The sequence below is a fragment of the Notolabrus celidotus genome, chromosome 20, assembly GCF_009762535.1.
Source record: "Notolabrus celidotus isolate fNotCel1 chromosome 20, fNotCel1.pri, whole genome shotgun sequence".
NCBI lineage: Eukaryota > Metazoa > Chordata > Actinopteri > Labriformes > Labridae > Notolabrus > Notolabrus celidotus.
Window position 1 is genome coordinate 12,092,379 of NC_048291.1, and position 16,619 is coordinate 12,108,997.

Below are 16,619 nucleotides of genomic sequence, written 5' to 3' on the forward strand. Positions count from 1 at the left end.
ACTCAAAGGTTATAAAAGGATAGGAGGATGCAATTCAGTCAGAAGGACATACATCAACAAAACCAACAAGGATTATAATTTAACTTTGAGAAGGATGAGTGAATAGCCTAATGCTCGAACTCTATAAATACCTATGTAAATACTGAGCCTTTTTATACACCGAAAGACATTTTAAGGACAGAGCTGTAATGATGGTTTCTCTCTCATATCATCATGTTAATCCAGTGTTTTGTGCGCTTGGGCTTCTGTATTCTCACTCCATGTTTGAATAAAGGAAACACGGATAAGATATTAACTTATATGAAAATCTTAGTATATCCAAGTAAAATGCAAGTGTAAAGTGATAGTCAACATCTAATCACACCTGACAGCTTAATAACCAGATCACAAGAGGTCAGAATGAACGTTTAGACCCAAAGACGGACAGGAAAAGTGGCTGTTGGCAGGGGCGTCGCCAGGGATTCTGGGCCCCCTGAAAATATATTTCAGTGGGCCCCATCACCACAGCCAACCCAACAAAATATAAAATTGCTGCTATAATACTGGTTTATTTGCATTATACAAAATATATGCTTAAAACTATCCTGGTTAACTGACTCAAATCTAAGCTACATATCAATATATATAAATATATATATATATATATATATATATATATATATATATATACAATTTCTCCAAATATTGACCTTTAGACTGTCCACCTCTTTAAACAAGATTATTTGAAGCCAAGTGACTTGTTGAATAACAAGGGGGCATTATTTGGTATAATCTAACCTCATGACGTAAAATAAAACTCTTAAAACCTACAGTTTACTTTCAATCAGATTCAGCCACACTTGATACTATGAAAATATGACGATTCTCCACTTTAGGCATGAGTCGTGCATCTCACGGAGCCGGAAATAATTTCCAGAAAGGAATCCTGAATGTTTGTTTATTTATTCAGACAATTTTAGTTATCTTATTGCAGTAAAAACAAAACAAAAGAAAGGCGTTGTAGAAAACACACTTTATTTCAGGCCATTAAGGGCCCCCTCTCCACTTGGGCCCTAGGTAGTCAGTCCCACTTTTCCCCCACTACGACGCCCCTGGCGTTTGGTCCATCAGCTGCTCCTCCAAACGTGATCATTTTAAGGTTGCGCACTGCTCCCGGACATTACGGTAGCAGAGCCCTCAGGTAAAGATGCAGGTGAGTGAGTGACAGGTATGAGACATGAGGCGTCGTGAGTGAAGGACCGCGATAGCAAAGAGGAAAGTTAAAACTGGATTCTTTCGTGAGCCGGCCAGTACGGGTATGGATGTGAGGGGTCGGAGGGAATATTAGCCTAAGGTAAGCTGATACGATTACTGCGCGGTGATGAAATATTTCTATTGTTTCTCAGACATGCTGAATGCTAAATATCCCGTTAGTTGATTTATTTTGAAAAAACATAAAACAAGACTAAGTTTCCATAATACTATATGTACGTTTACACTTTGACATTGTTCACTTCTGACGGATGAAAACCTGTGAAACTAGTTTGGTGAGCTGGGAAATATTTCATGGATAATACAGACTTCAGATAAGCCAGCTTACATAAGGAAACTATAAACATGAATCTACTTATATGACTACCCTAGTCTATTAAGAAGTTATTCCCCCACGATAATGACGTTGATACAATTTAGAGTTGCATATTTGTATAAATGATGTCCTTGAACATCAGGTGGTCCAGACTTTCATTAACACCTAACAATAGCAACCTTTATGTATACGGCATATGAATGTAAGAAGTGTAGGTGTATTACAGGTTTCAACTACCACACATTCTCTTAATATTCTTAAAACGTTCAAAATCTCTTTACATTTGTTGAGCAGACTTTATAGAAAAACATTTAGCAAGAAATTACAATAAATGTTTGATAAATGTACAGATTCAGCAGTGGGTCTAAGCAATGCAGTCAAACATGGTTCAAATTTGCAATTTATTTGAAATTCAAAGAAACCTTTACATTTCTAAAGTACCACCAATATCAGGTTTATGTCGGTAAAATTAGTATATATATTATTTATTTTCATGTAGTATACACTTAACTGAATACTTTGAAGCAGCAGTTTTATAGCATATACATATAAAATCCATACCATTGACCTATTTCAATCAATTTAATGCAACCAAGCAATGTTCAGATTCATTGATCTTCATTTGAGATTTGAGACCAGATCACAAAGTTTCTAAATGCGCTATCCGAGCTGAATGCGAAGTGCCTGGTGAAATTTTCACAAGATATTTTCAAATACAAGCTATATAGTGGATTGGAAAAATCTCCAAATGATAACAGTGCATTTGTTTAAATTACAAACTCATACAGACTATACAGGGAAAAGTAATTGCAGACATCCAAAGGTCAACAGTTTACATTTTTTCCATTCCTTAAACCATCAGCACGTATATGGAGCTGTGCAGTCCCAACATGAATGAGGGTGGCGGCTCTCTGTGCCAGGTGAAGCAGCTCCCTTGCCACGCTGTCCCCCTCTGTCGCCTAAAGGCCGGGGGACACCACATGCACAACTCACCCCACCTCACCCACCAGCCTTGGGTTAACCACCCAGCCCCAGCTATTGCCTCCAGCCCCCCCATGACAGTCCGTCACAGGGTGAATGGCGCCATGGCGTCCAGCTGCAGCAGCTCAGAGTGTGCGGCTTCCAGACTGGGAGAGGAGGCAGCCCGGGGCAGCTCAGCGGGGAAGGTGGTGGTGACGGGAGGAGGGGGATACTTTGGTTTCAGGCTGGGGCGAGAACTGGCCAGTCAGGGGATGACAGTGATCCTTCTGGACATGAGAAAGCCCCCCTGTGAAATCCCTGATGGAGCTATCTTCTACCAGGTACTTTGTAAAAATCCTGCTCCTAAACCAGTAAAATAAATCTCTATTTCATTTGCCAACAACTTTCCCTTGAATAGCTCAATAAGGCAATGATTATCATTGTCATTTTGCACAGTGACACTGCACCATCACTACTATGGGCTTTTTGCAGACATATTTTTTGGTTTAGACGCTAAATATTGACCTTATAAGGACTAGTAAGGTTTAATAATTCTAAAACCTTTTTCTGAAATCTTTTAAAGCGTCTTTTAATGAGTTAAAATCTCATATACATAGATAACATTTACTTTACTAGTTTATTTAAAGGGAGGGATTATGACAAGAATGGCAAGAAATGTATCTCTCAAGATCTTTTAAGTGACCTTTTTTATGTAATTCAGTCAATCACATTTGATGTTATTCAAACAGATGCTAAATGAAAACCCACCACAGCCGACTGATAGCGACATCTTGGGCCATATATTTTTTATCCAACATTAAAAAAGATAGAGCCTTATTAACTCATTTGTAATGTGTGCATGTTTGCCGTGGGTCGTACTTCTATCTGTTCATTTGAGTTATAATTGACATTAAACATACAGGCTGTGTTCTTCTTACACAGCTGTACACCCACTTGAAAATCCACTCTAGTATGTGAATGCTTCAGTCAGAGTGTCTCCCCTGTTAGTCTGCGAGCTGGCTGGAAACAGACACAGGTGAGTGATCCATGTCTGAGGGCCAGCTGCTGACTGGGTCACAGAAGGTGGAGACATGATTCAGGTTTCACCTGCAGGCCTCGTGGCACACTTACCTTAATCATAAGTGTTTGTTAATGAGATTGTTAATGGCTTTCTCTGCCACGTGGAAAGCGGCTATAAACATGTCAAATACATGAATACACGTGTGCACATGAACAGACTGTGTATTAGACAGATAAATCATATAACACCTTTTCTGTTGTCTCTTATTGATTATATGATTTCTGACAAGGGTCATACAGACTGCATTAATAAAATTAGGTTATTTTTCTTCCTGTTTATTAACAGAGTGACATCCGGGACTATCCTTCCCTTCGTAAGGTGTGTGAAGGCGCCGACTGTATATTCCACACAGCATCATATGGCATGTCCGGACCCGAGCAGGTGACCTTTGTGCATTTCTTATTTGGGTGATTTTCACCACTTAATTATTAAGAGTTACAGAGAAATTACGTTGTATGTTATGGGAAGTCTTCTTCATTCTCCAAAGTGGCAAAAAAGAGTCAATATTTATTGACATCAATTAAAACTCTAAATTTACTGAAAAGAACTAAGTGAAAAATGGTTGACTGGCCAAATCACATAGTGTCTATGACATCATCCATTAGTTTCTGAAGAGGCTTTTTGAAGCCCAGTGATGGTGTCTGCCATATTAGAAATGCTGCTTTCTATCAACCTTAAAGCAGACAAATTGACAGCTGCGAAACAGCTGTCCCATCAGTCAACTTAGCTATGCGTCTAATCATCTCAATTTATATACAGTTTTTGAACCAGGATATAAACATATTCATTTCTGCAGTACAGGAAAGGGGATTTTAGTATGGGACACATTGGGCTTTACTTTGCTTTTGCTGCAGTCTCAAGTGGACACTTAAGGTACTGCAGTTTTTCAAAAAATGTTGCCTTAAAAGGTTTTAGTTTTTATTTGGGGGATAGCGCAATGCCTATTCAAGAGGGTAGGAAAGTGGATAGGGCAGGATACTGGGAAGAGGGATTGGAGAATGACATGCAGCAAAGGGCCACAGGTCGGATTTGAGCCCGGGCCACCTGCTTCCTGGAGTATGGCTGCTGAACATGGGTCATGAAAACTGCTTAAAGAGAAGGAAAAAGACAAAAATAGGTTTGAGCAAACTACGGTAAAGAAAATTTAAGAAATAACATTTCTTTCTTTCTTTCTTTCTTTCTTTCTTTCTTTCTTTCTTTCTTTCTTTCTTTCTTTCTTTCTTTCTTTCTTTCTGTCTTTCTGTCTTCCTTCCTTCAGCTGAAGAAAGACCAGGTGGAATCGGTCAATGTTGGAGGGACAAATAACGTCATAAATGGTAAGGAAAATGATGCTGTCAGTTTTTTTAGTGTAGTTTTAGTTTAGTTTTATAAATAACCCATACAAAATCCTTTTTTGAACAAAATTTAGTTGTAAAGCCGGTCCTGATTTTATTTGAATTTTGATTTAATTTTCTATATTATTTAAAGAGTTGTATGTCTTTTTGACTTCTTTAAATTAATTTGAGGTCTTATAAAAGATTGTTAATCTTTCCTTTTCTTTTGGTTTAATCTCGTGCCTTTATGGAGCACCTTGGAACCTAAAAAGTTCTCTATAAGTAAAGATTACTTAAACATCATTACAGGAAATCTGAAAAAAATAATAATGATAACAGTTCTTAATGACATGTAGAAATGTATGTGTGTAAATGTATCAGGGGATTTAATAAGGGTTTTCCCAGTTCACTCAATGAAATGTAAATATGGGCATATTTATCATTTTGCCTGTCATAATAAATGTGAAGCACCATCAGTTTTTAAGAACAAATGTATTTTTTTGTCTGCTTACCCACATAAAACCTTTCAGTTATGTGTTCTGCTCTGTGTCAGTGTGTAAGGAGAGGAGCATCCCCAGACTGGTCTACACCAGCACCATCAACGTGGTGTTTGCTGGGAAACCCATCGATGAGGGTGACGAGGCCTCAGTGCCATATGTTCCCTCTGATGCAGTAAGTTACAAAAACATTTATATTTGCCTTTTGCAAACCTAAAATGAAAAATCTCATTTACTGAAATGTTACACATAAATGTTCCATTAAAAGATCTATCCACCCATTGAAGACTTTGGGTTAAGAGCCCAACAAAAGCAAAAAAAAAACTATAATTACTGGACACATTTCAGACATTTTCAATCCTGCAGAGTTATACAATGCTGGCATGCTTCTGTGTGTTGCAGCACATCGATCACTACTCTAGAACTAAATCGATTGCAGAGCAGATGGTTCTCTCTGCCAATGGCTGCATCCTGAAAGGTAAGAAACAAAAACCCCTTAATGACTAGATTGAAAAAATTACTCATGATAAGGCATCTGATACAGAAGGGATAACAACAGAAAAAGAATATTTACAAAATGAAACTAAAGATAACTTAAGGCATTAATGTCCTGTGTGTGTGGGAGAGAAACGTGGGAGAGAAACGAACAGATGCAGTGCGTACCTTCATGCAGGTGCTTTAAGGTAACACAAACAGGAAACAGGATGTTATAATTCTATTCTATTTTTCTGTCCTTTACATGAACAGGTGCAAAGCCTCTCTATGCCTTGTTCAGAGTAACCATACTCCCTTCATCAGCAGCCATCTACTTATACATTCAATTAAGCCTAGAGCTGGGATCTGTATCATTATATACTGCAGGCTAAAGTTCAGGTATCTGCTACACAAGGATGGACTTTACTGTTTTTTCCACTGAATAGAGCTGACTGGTTAAAGACATTAAGACAGCTCTACAAACATTTACACAAGTACTGTATACAAGTACAACTTATGAGGAACTTGATCCACCACATGTATTTTACAAGTAGGGTTGGGAGTCTTTGCCAAACCAGTGCTACATCAATCAATCCATCTTTATTTGTATAGCGCCAAATCACAACAAACATTATCTCAAGACACTTTATAAACATAGGAGGTCTAGACCACTCTATGTCAAATTATGAACAGAGACCCAACTTCATGACAGGGTTAGACTCAGTCTTACCCCACCTTAATCCATCATGAGCATTGCACATCGCAGTATTTAGCTAGTTACAGTGGCGAGGAAAAAGTTCCTTTTAACAGGCAGAAACCTCGAGCAGAACCAGACTCATGTTAGACAGCCATCATGCTTCGACCGAGTTGGGTCTTGAAAGAGGGATAGAGGAGAATAAGAGAGAGAGGTGATAGCGATGAGAAGAGTAGTAGAAGCTGCTGCCGCTGGAGTCCAGCACGTCCGTATCAGCTGGATCCGTAGCAGGAGGATGCTACATACATCTGAGACATTTGCATTCCAGTATAAGGTCAAAGGAGCTGTACGTTTTCTGAAATGCAATTTTATCAAGTCAATATGCTTTTTATTTCTTCATAACTGCAGAAAATCTGATTCACACACACATCCACCAGTGGGTGTTGGATCCAGAACAATCAGGCATAAGCAAAAAACAAATCAGCACACGCATCCTGGTGTGAGATATAAAGGATATAGATATGAGATATAAAAGTGGACACAGATTCAGCATATCTGATTTCAGCTGGTCAGTCATTCCAGAGTTTGGAAGCCCAGACTGTGAAAGCCTGATTGCCTTTAGTCCTCAAATGGGCTCTGAGTACAACTAATTAACCCATTTGAGCTGATCTGATAGGGTGTGCAGGCTCATGGGGCGTAAGAAGAAGGTCAATGATATACTGAAGGGCTTGATCATGTAGAGCTTTAAAAGTTAGTAAAAGGAATTCAAATCAAAACAAAAATGTACAGAAGGCCAATGCAAGGGATCCAAGATTGGGGTTATGTGATCTATTACTCTTGAACTAGTGTTTAGCTGAGCTGCGGCATTTTAAACCTGCTGAAGGCGGTGATTAGTATATACTAAGTGAAAGTTCTATCATGTGAAGGTGGTGGTCTACTTCGAACATGCGTCCTTCGGCCATGTGGGATCTACGGACCAGAAGAGAGGAGACACCTTCATAGAGTCATGGTGAGAGACACACATACTGTATATAAATGTATAAAGAGAGAGAGAGAGAGAGAGAGAGAGAGAGAGAGAGAGAGAGAGAGAGAGAGAGAGAGAGAGAGAGAGAGAGTGAGAGAGTTGTATGTTACAGCTTGATGTCTTTTGTGTTGGCACTGGAAAAAGAAAAAGTATACATCTTACAGTGTCTGAAGCGCAGAATGTGTATCTGCCCGCAGAGTTTACATTATTGATAAAGCTCTCCAGAGATCCAGTTTCAGGCACCTGTTCACCCAGACTGCCCTTTACAGGCAGCACAGTGCAGACCGGTGACGTGCTGCATGTGGTTGGATATGTTCTGGGTTTACTGTCGGCCAAGTTGAACATGCATGCCTTATTATGCAGTATATAACGTAGACCACTCTTATCTCTTAACATAGACCTGTTGACCTAAATGTTAGTATTTTTCTAAATTTGCATCTTTTCTTAGCACCTCAAAGCTCTTAGAATACTTTTCAGTGGTCCATGAAACAGACTGATATTGAAGTCCTCTTTTAGACCTACCAAAGCACACCAGACCATCACTGTCAAGATTGACTATTTCTGTATAGTCATTTTTAATGTGTGAAACCTATGTAATGGCGTAGTTGTCACGTGAGGTGATGAACTGCACAGTGCTGCTCCAGACAGTTTGCCTCTATGGACTGTATTTGAGTCTCTGTTTGCAGATCTGTTACAGAAGTATTTCAGATCTCTTCATAAATCATCCACTTCTTGTCCCTGATCTCTGCGTCACTCAGGTGAACGTGGAGCGACGGTTGTTTACCTTCAGGTTTGGTGACTCTCAGGCCATGATGAACTGGGTGCACGTAGATAACCTGGTGAAGGCCCACACGCTGGCAGCCGAGGCTCTCACTCTTCAGAGGAGCTGTGCCGCTGTGAGTCAGGACAAACACCCACAGAGACACATGATCAAACTACTTTATGAACAAAATAAACTCACATGACACTTTTGTTTTCAGACCAGGATACATTTTGTGTCCTGTAAATTACAACTAACCAAAGATAGGAACAGCCCTAGTCTCTATTATCACTTTAATTGTTTAACAACGTACAGCGACCTGTTGTTTTCTTTTGCAGAGTGGTCAAGCCTATTTCATCAATGATGGCGTTTCAGTCAATCTCTTTGAGTGGTTGACACCGTTGGTGAGTTTTAGATTGAGGCTGGTTTATTCTATGAGTTTCCTATGATCAATGATTTCAAAGGCTTGATATATCCTATGACTGCGACTTCAGACTGACATTGTTATTCAAAAGCTTCAAAAACACATACATGAGTGACATTCAGGAACATGTTAAGCAAAGTGTCATGAATAGTGAGCAGGCAGTTATGGTAATCAGAATCCCGAGCTGGGGTCTCGCTCACCTTTGAGGACATTTTAATTTGCATAACCACCCACTCAGTTTACAATATCCCTCTTGTTGCCCGGCTAAATAAAGTAACCAAGTTCACACAAGATATTGTTACAAAAATGATCTATTTATGCAGCTTAAAAAAATAGTTTGCACTTTAAGGAATGCCACAATGACCACAGATTATTATCAGCCTCCTTGCAGCATAAATCAACAATGGAGCTGGACTTTTTAACTGAAAACATCAGCCTGTATATGTGCAATAATTCACATTAAACTGAACATTTTGACATTTGGTTGGGGTCCAGCAGCTCCTCAGGCTGCTCTCGTATCTGTGCCCGCTAACTGTCATTATTTCCCCACTCTCAAGACCAGCCTGAGACGGACACTAACATTTTTGCCACAATGTTAACAGGCAGAGGTGAGATATGTGAGACTCCTTTCTGCAGACTGATTCAATTTGACATGTGTGATCAGACTGTCCCTGGTGTTGCATTTGCTCCTGAGAATTTTTCATTGTTGGGTTTTGGCTGGAAATCAAGACTCAATTATTTAAGACATCTGAGTAATAATTTACAAAGATACCTATAGTTTGTTTTTGATTTAATCCCACATATAGTTTTCGGTTGATAAAAATACAGAATGTGTCATAGTCTGCAGCTGTAAATAGTCCCCATTCCGGCTTTACTTTATGTTTTCCAAACAGTTCAGTGCCCCACCATTATGAAAAATTACTTTTCCCATTATTACAGCAGAAATTAGTATTTGTGACAAGATTTTAAAGACTTACACCTTTAGGAGAAAATAATGGATGTGACTATAAGCACTGAAACAAGGTAGGGAATCAAAAGTGGACAAACACTTTTGATTATGCCTTTGGGATTTGTTGATGGCTAGAAAATATAGAACTGTTGCCTTTCTCATTAAAATTTAGCTTATTATAAGACTGAGTCAGAGATATTTTATATAAAACTAAAATGAATTGTCTTTCTTCTGTTTCCTGTTTCCTGTTATCTATGCAGTTTGAAAAGTTGGGCTACAGCAGACCGTTGATAAACCTGCCTGTATCGCTCGTCTATTCAACAGGTATTTTATCTCTTTATCTTTAAAATGTGTAACCCTGTGATATATTCCTTTGTTTAAAAATGTAGTAAGTTCTTTTTATGTGTTCTCCTCTATGTTCAGCTATCCTGGTGGAATATTTGCACATATTTCTGAGACCTGTTATAGAAGTGCCTCTCCTCTTCACCAGAAGTGAGGTAACTATGCTGACACGTTTTAATCCAAACTTTTTATCTCACGTGTTAGATGAATTACAGACAACCAAGCTTGGCTGCTCAACAGTAAATTCTTGATTCACTCTTTAGATATCAGAGTAGCTGTACCTGTTCGACCTGACTGAACTAAGACTGAGATGCAGTATGGATTACGTGTCTATAGTGTGGAGCTGTGTGTGAATGTATGCACATGTACCGGCCTAATTGAAAGAATGTGCCTTGTGTGTTGGGGATAAGTAACCTCCTCTCGGATGAACGGATTCTTGTTTAAGTCTCGTCACTGAAGACAGACTTCATTAAGTCAGGTATTTTCCACCCCCCCCCCCCCCCCCCCCCCCCCCTCTCTGCTCTCACCCTCCCTCTCCTTATGTTATCTCTCATCCATTAATCATGGGAAAAGAAAGTAAGACTCAAGACGTTCACAAATGATAGCAGATGACAAGATCAGTGGAAGCATTTTGAGATGTCCGAACACGTTTGAAAAATAGAAGATGTCTGATGTATCAGTTTGAAGGCAGTTGGTTGAAATCCTGCCCAGGGAGGCCGTCATCGTTGTGCCTCTCAAGGAGCCTCCGTCATGGCCGGTAAAGTCCTCATGAATGTGTGATGAGGCAGAAACCAAAGCTGGGCCCGTGGGCCTGCACCCGCAGCTCACTCTGTCAGACAGCTGCTGCTCGGGGGATCGATGAGTGTCCTGTGAATAAAACATAAACGGCTGTAGGTCAGGACAGGAAGTTCAAGATGAGGTTCGCAGGAAGTGAGCTCAGTACAGTGGCTGTTGGCATGATGAGAGTGGCTGGGCAGCATCGTGCCTGGGTTCAAATTATCTTTTCAACTCTCAGGTCAGACCATGGCGAGACATATCAGAGGAGTTTTCCTTTCATTTATAGTCTCTCTAAACATTATACCGCTTATTACCTGACTACCAACGGAAGATACAAACAAGGTGACACTAAGAATTGATTTTAAGATTCATCAGTTGGTGGCATTTTCATAGAAATGGTATTCTTATCAGCCAATAATGAATATAATTTTATGTAAACCAATCATTTTTATTTATATGAAAGTCTTGAAATGATCCTGCTTTACTGCTAAAACTCACATTAAACTTCACATATTCATTTAAGGTAAAGTCAAGACATTTGGTTCCTCTTCCCCTGTGACTCTGCTATTGGCATTTTCGTGTCACTCAACCAGTCATCTTGCCTAACACGCAGTCAGGCTACATGATGTGGTTGCTTTGTGTCTGTTTCCTTAACTTTGATTGAGGTCTCCTTCTCTCAGGTCCTTTTGTGTCCTAACACCACCTCTGCAATGTATATTTCCTCCTCTTGTCTTGCTCTCCAAATAAATTAGAGTATTAAAAGAATTTCCTAAATAATGTTTAGGATGCTATTGGAACTAGCATTTTTGCTTTATTTTTAAAAGGAAAAGGGGGAAATCATGAACTTTAGAAATGTGCCAGACTCCTCTTTGCAGATTGATTTGATATGACTGTTGTTTTAGGGTTTTGTCCAATCAAAATCAAGGATTTAACACAGCTAGATGATTAGTGAGAGAGCTGGGTATGTATATTTCCTTACAATAATTAAAAATTTCACACAATGTCAAAGCCTTATACTGCTAAATAATCTGTGCCAGCAAGCTTGGCTGTTGATCTAAAAAAACATCTAAAAACACAGGAATGAAGCTCTGCAGATTAAAGGGTTGATCCCATTCATAACCCTTACAACTCAGCACCAAATGTGTATACATCTGTAGCTAAAAATAGACCCAAACAAATGCACGGTTTACTGTTTAAATGTGATTAAGAAATTCTATTCATTAAGCTGCTGCAGAGGTCATTTGGTCAGGCAAATAGATCAGATTCACCTCAATTTGGCTAACTTGGTTTTATATTCTGATAGCCTGTGACTGATGGATGCCTCTGGTTACTGCATCTTCTTACCACCTGAGTATAAAGTGTCTGCATGCAGAGTACACACAGGGACGGGAAAGGGAGGAGGCTAATTCTTAGAAGCAGTTTTCCAGCTTTTTATTCTCCCACGTGTGTCATGCGTTCTTCTCATACTACTTCAGTCAGCACACGCCTTCTACAAAACATCTTCAGTATGACTCATGACAAATCATTGTACCAGTTTATCCTCATTGTTAAGAAGCCTAACAACTGCAAACTTTATCTCGTCCTGTCTGACCTGATGATTATCCTGACCTGATATACCTCCTTCTGATAGCTCTGTCTTTTAACTGCCTTCAAAACACACTCAGAAAAACCTGCTTAAAAAAGTAGTTACTCTATCTGCCACGGCAATGACACAACTGAAAGAAGGACATTGATGAAAGGAGGATAAAGTATACTGGGAAAAACTTACTGTTAACAGGCTTAACCTTGAGTAGAACAAGACTCGTGTCAAACAGCCATCCGTCGTGACTGGATGGGCTGAGAAAGTGGGTTAGAGGGAAATGCAGAAAGGGAGATGGATAGAGAAGAAAAAACAGAGAACAACAAGAACAACCAATTAAACAGGTGTATGGCTACAATGCCAGTTATCATAATAATATCAGCAGGAACAGCTATGTATGATAATTGACTCGTCAGTCAAATATTATAATTGACAACTTTAATGACAATGTAGGGACAACTGATTGAATCAATTAAAGTGGTTGGAGTCATGCAGCTCTATGATTCACATCATCATTATTATTATTATAAATATATATATATCTTTTTTATATTGGGACTGTAAATCAAATGAGGTTACAAAGATACAGTTGAATAAAAAAAGAAATAGGTCTGGCACTTTGATTGAAACCAAACTTTGATCTACTAAAATGCCTTTCCTTCTATTGAAGGTGAGGAACATAGCAGTGAGTCACACCTTTAAGATCAACAAGGCCCGTCAGGAGCTGGGTTACTCTCCAAAGTCCTACGACCTGGCAGACTCTGTGGAGCAGTATCTGAAGTCCAGACAGCCTAGCACTAGTTCACATCCCCTCAAATCCTCCTGGATCTCCCAGATGGCCCAGCACCTCGTTCTGGTGCTGCTGCTGGTTTTCAGCCTGGTTTTACTGATGCTATCCTGTATACTCTGTCAGGACTGAATAGTTCTCAGTGGAGAAACTAGATTAGAAGGACAACGTATTTAGATAACTTGTTTCTTTTTCAACAGTTTGGCTTAGACGTATTATAGTAAGTCATATCTTGTGTATCCCCCCCCCCCCCCAAAGTCATGGTGAATTTCTCTGTATGCATATATAGAATATGCCCTTGAATGAGTCAGTGGGTCAGGAAATTTATTTTTGTGCTTCATATAGTAAATTCTTCCAACTCTTTCATGTTGGTACATGTGTGTGTCTGATTTTCATATTATGAAACAACCAAGTTGCTGGAAAGTATTAACTTTTAGTTGTGTAAATGTTGTGGAATAATTAACTATACAGTTTGACTATGATGGTATTAAAGGAAAAATAACCATGTTTGTACTCCAAACATTAAAACTTTGAGTGTATGTAAAGGGTGCTTCTAGGTTCCATGATAGAAATGTTAACTGATTCACTAACATTTAGAGTTTAGTCAGTATTTAACTGGTAATTTTGTACAATTTTAGAAATAAAAGTATTTACAATGAACCGCTGACTGTTTTGTGTCTATAAAAATGTGTATTATCTTTAAAGTTCCCTCTTTCCTCTATTAAGCAGTAACAAACAGTTCAACATCCAAGGCAAACAGTTCAACATCCAAGGCAAAAAGTGTCATACTTCATGTCAGCACTATGTAGACTGGTATTTATGTGCACACGCAGGTTGCCTCCAGAGGGCGCGCTTGCTCTTTTTATATTATCCCATAATGGTATAGAAATCTGCGCCGTGCAAAGCAACCGAAGATATTTAATGTGTGCCTCGGGTCAATATGTGCGTACGTGACATTAACTGTATGGTACGTCAGAAAAGGCGACTGATGATGAAAAAAAGGAAAGATATTTGGCAGCGGTGGGATTCGAACCCACGCCATCGAAATGACTGGAGCCTAAATCCAGCGCCTTAGACCACTCGGCCACGCTACCATAGAAACACAGTTAAATCTGTAAGTTTAAATATCTGCAAATGTCCTATAAGTGTGTTACTCTTTGTTAGTATTACCTTTTACTATCTTTGTTTTATTGAGTAAATTGTCTTTAAGTTAAACAAGCAACAAACATGTCAACGTCACTTCCTGCTGTGTGTTTCTGCGACACCATATTGATGCGGTTTTGTATGTATGATAAAGGCGAATGAATTGACTTCAACTTAATTATTTTATAAAAATGAATCGTAAAACTCACGTCTCCTTACTTTAAGCACGGTTAGGGTCTCATTTGAGTTAAACCACAAGTTGAAGTAGCGGTATCTCACCTCTATTACACGCAATAGCCATCATGTTGGCAGAGTACAATTACATTAAACAGTATTTGAGCCTACTGAAGGTCATAAAATGTCATGCTTTTCTTGCCTTGACAATCACTCAAAACCAGCCTTTACTGCCATTCTGATCATTGTGACATACATAAGCAAAGCAAAATCAAAATTTTGTAGTTCTTCTAAATTAATAACAATACAAAATACACAGAAATACAAAAAAGACGAAAAGTGGAGGTTGCAATAGCTTCTTTGTCCTTAAACTACACCTGACTATGAAGGTCACACTCATGGACTGTGCAAAAGCCAAAGTAACATTCCCCACTGTTTGCCATGAGCTCAAATGATGGGCCTTTTTTCTAGCATGTGAAATTGTTGTTTTCAACATTGTTTCATAACTTGTATCATTCATATGGACATTTTTGTCATAGAGCAGTTTCACCTGCTTTCTCTAATTAGCTCAATTTTTTAACTTTGTAGTAGTAAAGTGTGACATAACTGAAGCAAAGTTTTAAGCTTATCAGCACTGATGAGAAGTGGCCTTACACTCCTTGTTGGGAGATAACTCACCAGTGGCATCACTGTGTGGTTTGGAAACATTTCTCCGACTGGCTTTGGCCTCCCTTCAATGGACAGGAAAAAAGGAAAAAAAGCCCAGAACAACCTATTTGATGGACAGTTAGACCTCATGGTGCAATAACAATGTTTTAAAATGACAGAAGGCAGAAGTAGTGCAAGGACGTAATGTGGAATAAGAGTTGTGCACATTTTTTGTGTGCAATAAAGTGTACAAAATTCTCAGCACAATCGTATATTTGTATATATAGTGTCTCCTTTTATATTTTACAGAATGTATTTTCTGTATAGTGTACATTCAGTGTACAGACAGTACATCTGTTCTGTTGTATTCTATTCAACAAATACCCCAAACTTGTTTTATACTGTAGTTTTTTATATTCTGACACTGCCCAATATGCTCAATTCATTAATTGTTATTGGTGATCAGATATAATTTTGTGTAAAGCATACATCATTGATATAATTGCAGCCTGTGATTGTGTAAATCACTTTTCTGCCACTTTCCTCAGAAACTGAGGGTTCACACTCAGTGTCGGTTTGGTTTGAACTTGTAGCCGACTGGCAGGCCTCCAGGAGCAGTCAGAGGGAGGAATGTGTGGAGGATTTGCCCGGAGTTTGCCTGAATTGGTCATATTGTGTAGTAGTGACATTACTCCACCACCTCCATTAATCTGCCATCAACAGCGGTTGGTTTCAGTCAGGGGTTGTGTTGTTGGTCATAAATGAAGGAACATAAATTGTGTAAAACTGAATCAAATGTAATGAAATAATGTTGAGATTACATGATGCACTCTGAACATTTTAATAAGCATAACATTCAAGCTTGTTGAAACCATATGGTAACTTTTATTTTTAAAAAGAAGATGGCCTAAGGAATTCAAAAAAGTAAAAAGAAATAAACATTGAGATTTTTAAGAAGAAATAGCCTGGCCATCTTAAACTATATTTTTCCAACTGTAAATGGCTGTAGATTTTTGGTCCAAACTAAAGTTTAAATTGATTCAATTATTTTTCATCACATTTTTAATTTCCTTTCATTACAACTATTTTGAGCTCCTACGTGCATTGTTTGTATACTGAGAAACTGTTCAGTGAAGTTAATAAGAATACGTTGGTCTACTGGCTGTTTGAGGCTATCCTATAAATTCAACTGTTAAAACAATCAAAGATTTCCCGTTAGCTTGTAATTGTTCACATGGGTTAACTTTTGACTTTTTGTACTTCTACAAGTAGATAGTTCTGGACTCTGTGAATTAAATTCATATGACATCCTATGAGATGCTACTATGTAAAGTTGAGTTTGGTAAATGTAGTTCAGTAAAACCAGTTTTACCATGTTACAGTAATTATTTTTTTACATTGTGTTAGCTTTAAGTATTAAAACACA

General features: G+C 38.6%; 1 protein-coding gene, 1 long non-coding RNA gene and 1 other non-coding gene across 4 annotated transcripts; 1 reads left to right on the plus strand and 2 right to left on the minus strand.

Moving 5' to 3' along the window:
- Positions 1 to 1,084: 1,084 nt before the first annotated feature.
- Positions 1,085 to 13,842, plus strand: sdr42e2 (short chain dehydrogenase/reductase family 42E, member 2). Of its 2 annotated transcripts, none has more exons than XM_034710745.1 (12): positions 1,085 to 1,333; positions 2,430 to 2,868; positions 3,894 to 3,989; positions 4,867 to 4,924; positions 5,475 to 5,593; positions 5,821 to 5,896; positions 7,513 to 7,595; positions 8,369 to 8,506; positions 8,709 to 8,774; positions 10,004 to 10,067; positions 10,167 to 10,240; positions 13,112 to 13,842. In XM_034710745.1, the coding sequence occupies exons 2-12, from the start codon at positions 2,437 to 2,439 to the stop codon at positions 13,358 to 13,360; spliced, it is 1,455 nt and encodes a 484-aa protein (XP_034566636.1). In that variant the 5' UTR covers positions 1,085 to 1,333; positions 2,430 to 2,436; the 3' UTR covers positions 13,361 to 13,842. The 2 variants fall into 2 exon arrangements, with proteins under 2 accessions (XP_034566636.1, XP_034566637.1); XM_034710746.1 differs by having other exon boundaries at positions 1,091 to 1,180.
- Positions 10,676 to 13,493, minus strand: LOC117831862. Its single transcript, XR_004635097.1, has 3 exons — positions 13,138 to 13,493; positions 12,631 to 12,698; positions 10,676 to 10,952 (listed from the first exon to the last, which is right to left on the minus strand). It is a non-coding gene; the product is annotated as an uncharacterized LOC117831862 (long non-coding RNA).
- Positions 13,843 to 14,240: 398 nt separating the features above from the next.
- On the minus strand, positions 14,241 to 14,322 carry trnal-uag. The gene has a single exon. It is a non-coding gene; the product is annotated as a tRNA-Leu (tRNA).
- Between the last annotated feature and the right edge of the window lie 2,297 nt (positions 14,323 to 16,619).

What these genes read in the sequence shown, in the direction of transcription:
- sdr42e2 (XM_034710745.1), top strand. Translation starts at nt 2,437, where the DNA reads ATGGAGCTGTGCAGTCCCAACATGAATGAGGGTGGCGGCTCTCTGTGC. An exon ending in ATGGAGCTATCTTCTACCAG is followed by an intron (nt 2,869 to 3,893) that starts GTACTTTGTAAA and finishes GTTTATTAACAG; the next exon opens with AGTGACATCCGGGACTATCC. An exon ending in CAATGGCTGCATCCTGAAAG is followed by an intron (nt 5,897 to 7,512) that starts GTAAGAAACAAA and finishes TATCATGTGAAG; the next exon opens with GTGGTGGTCTACTTCGAACA.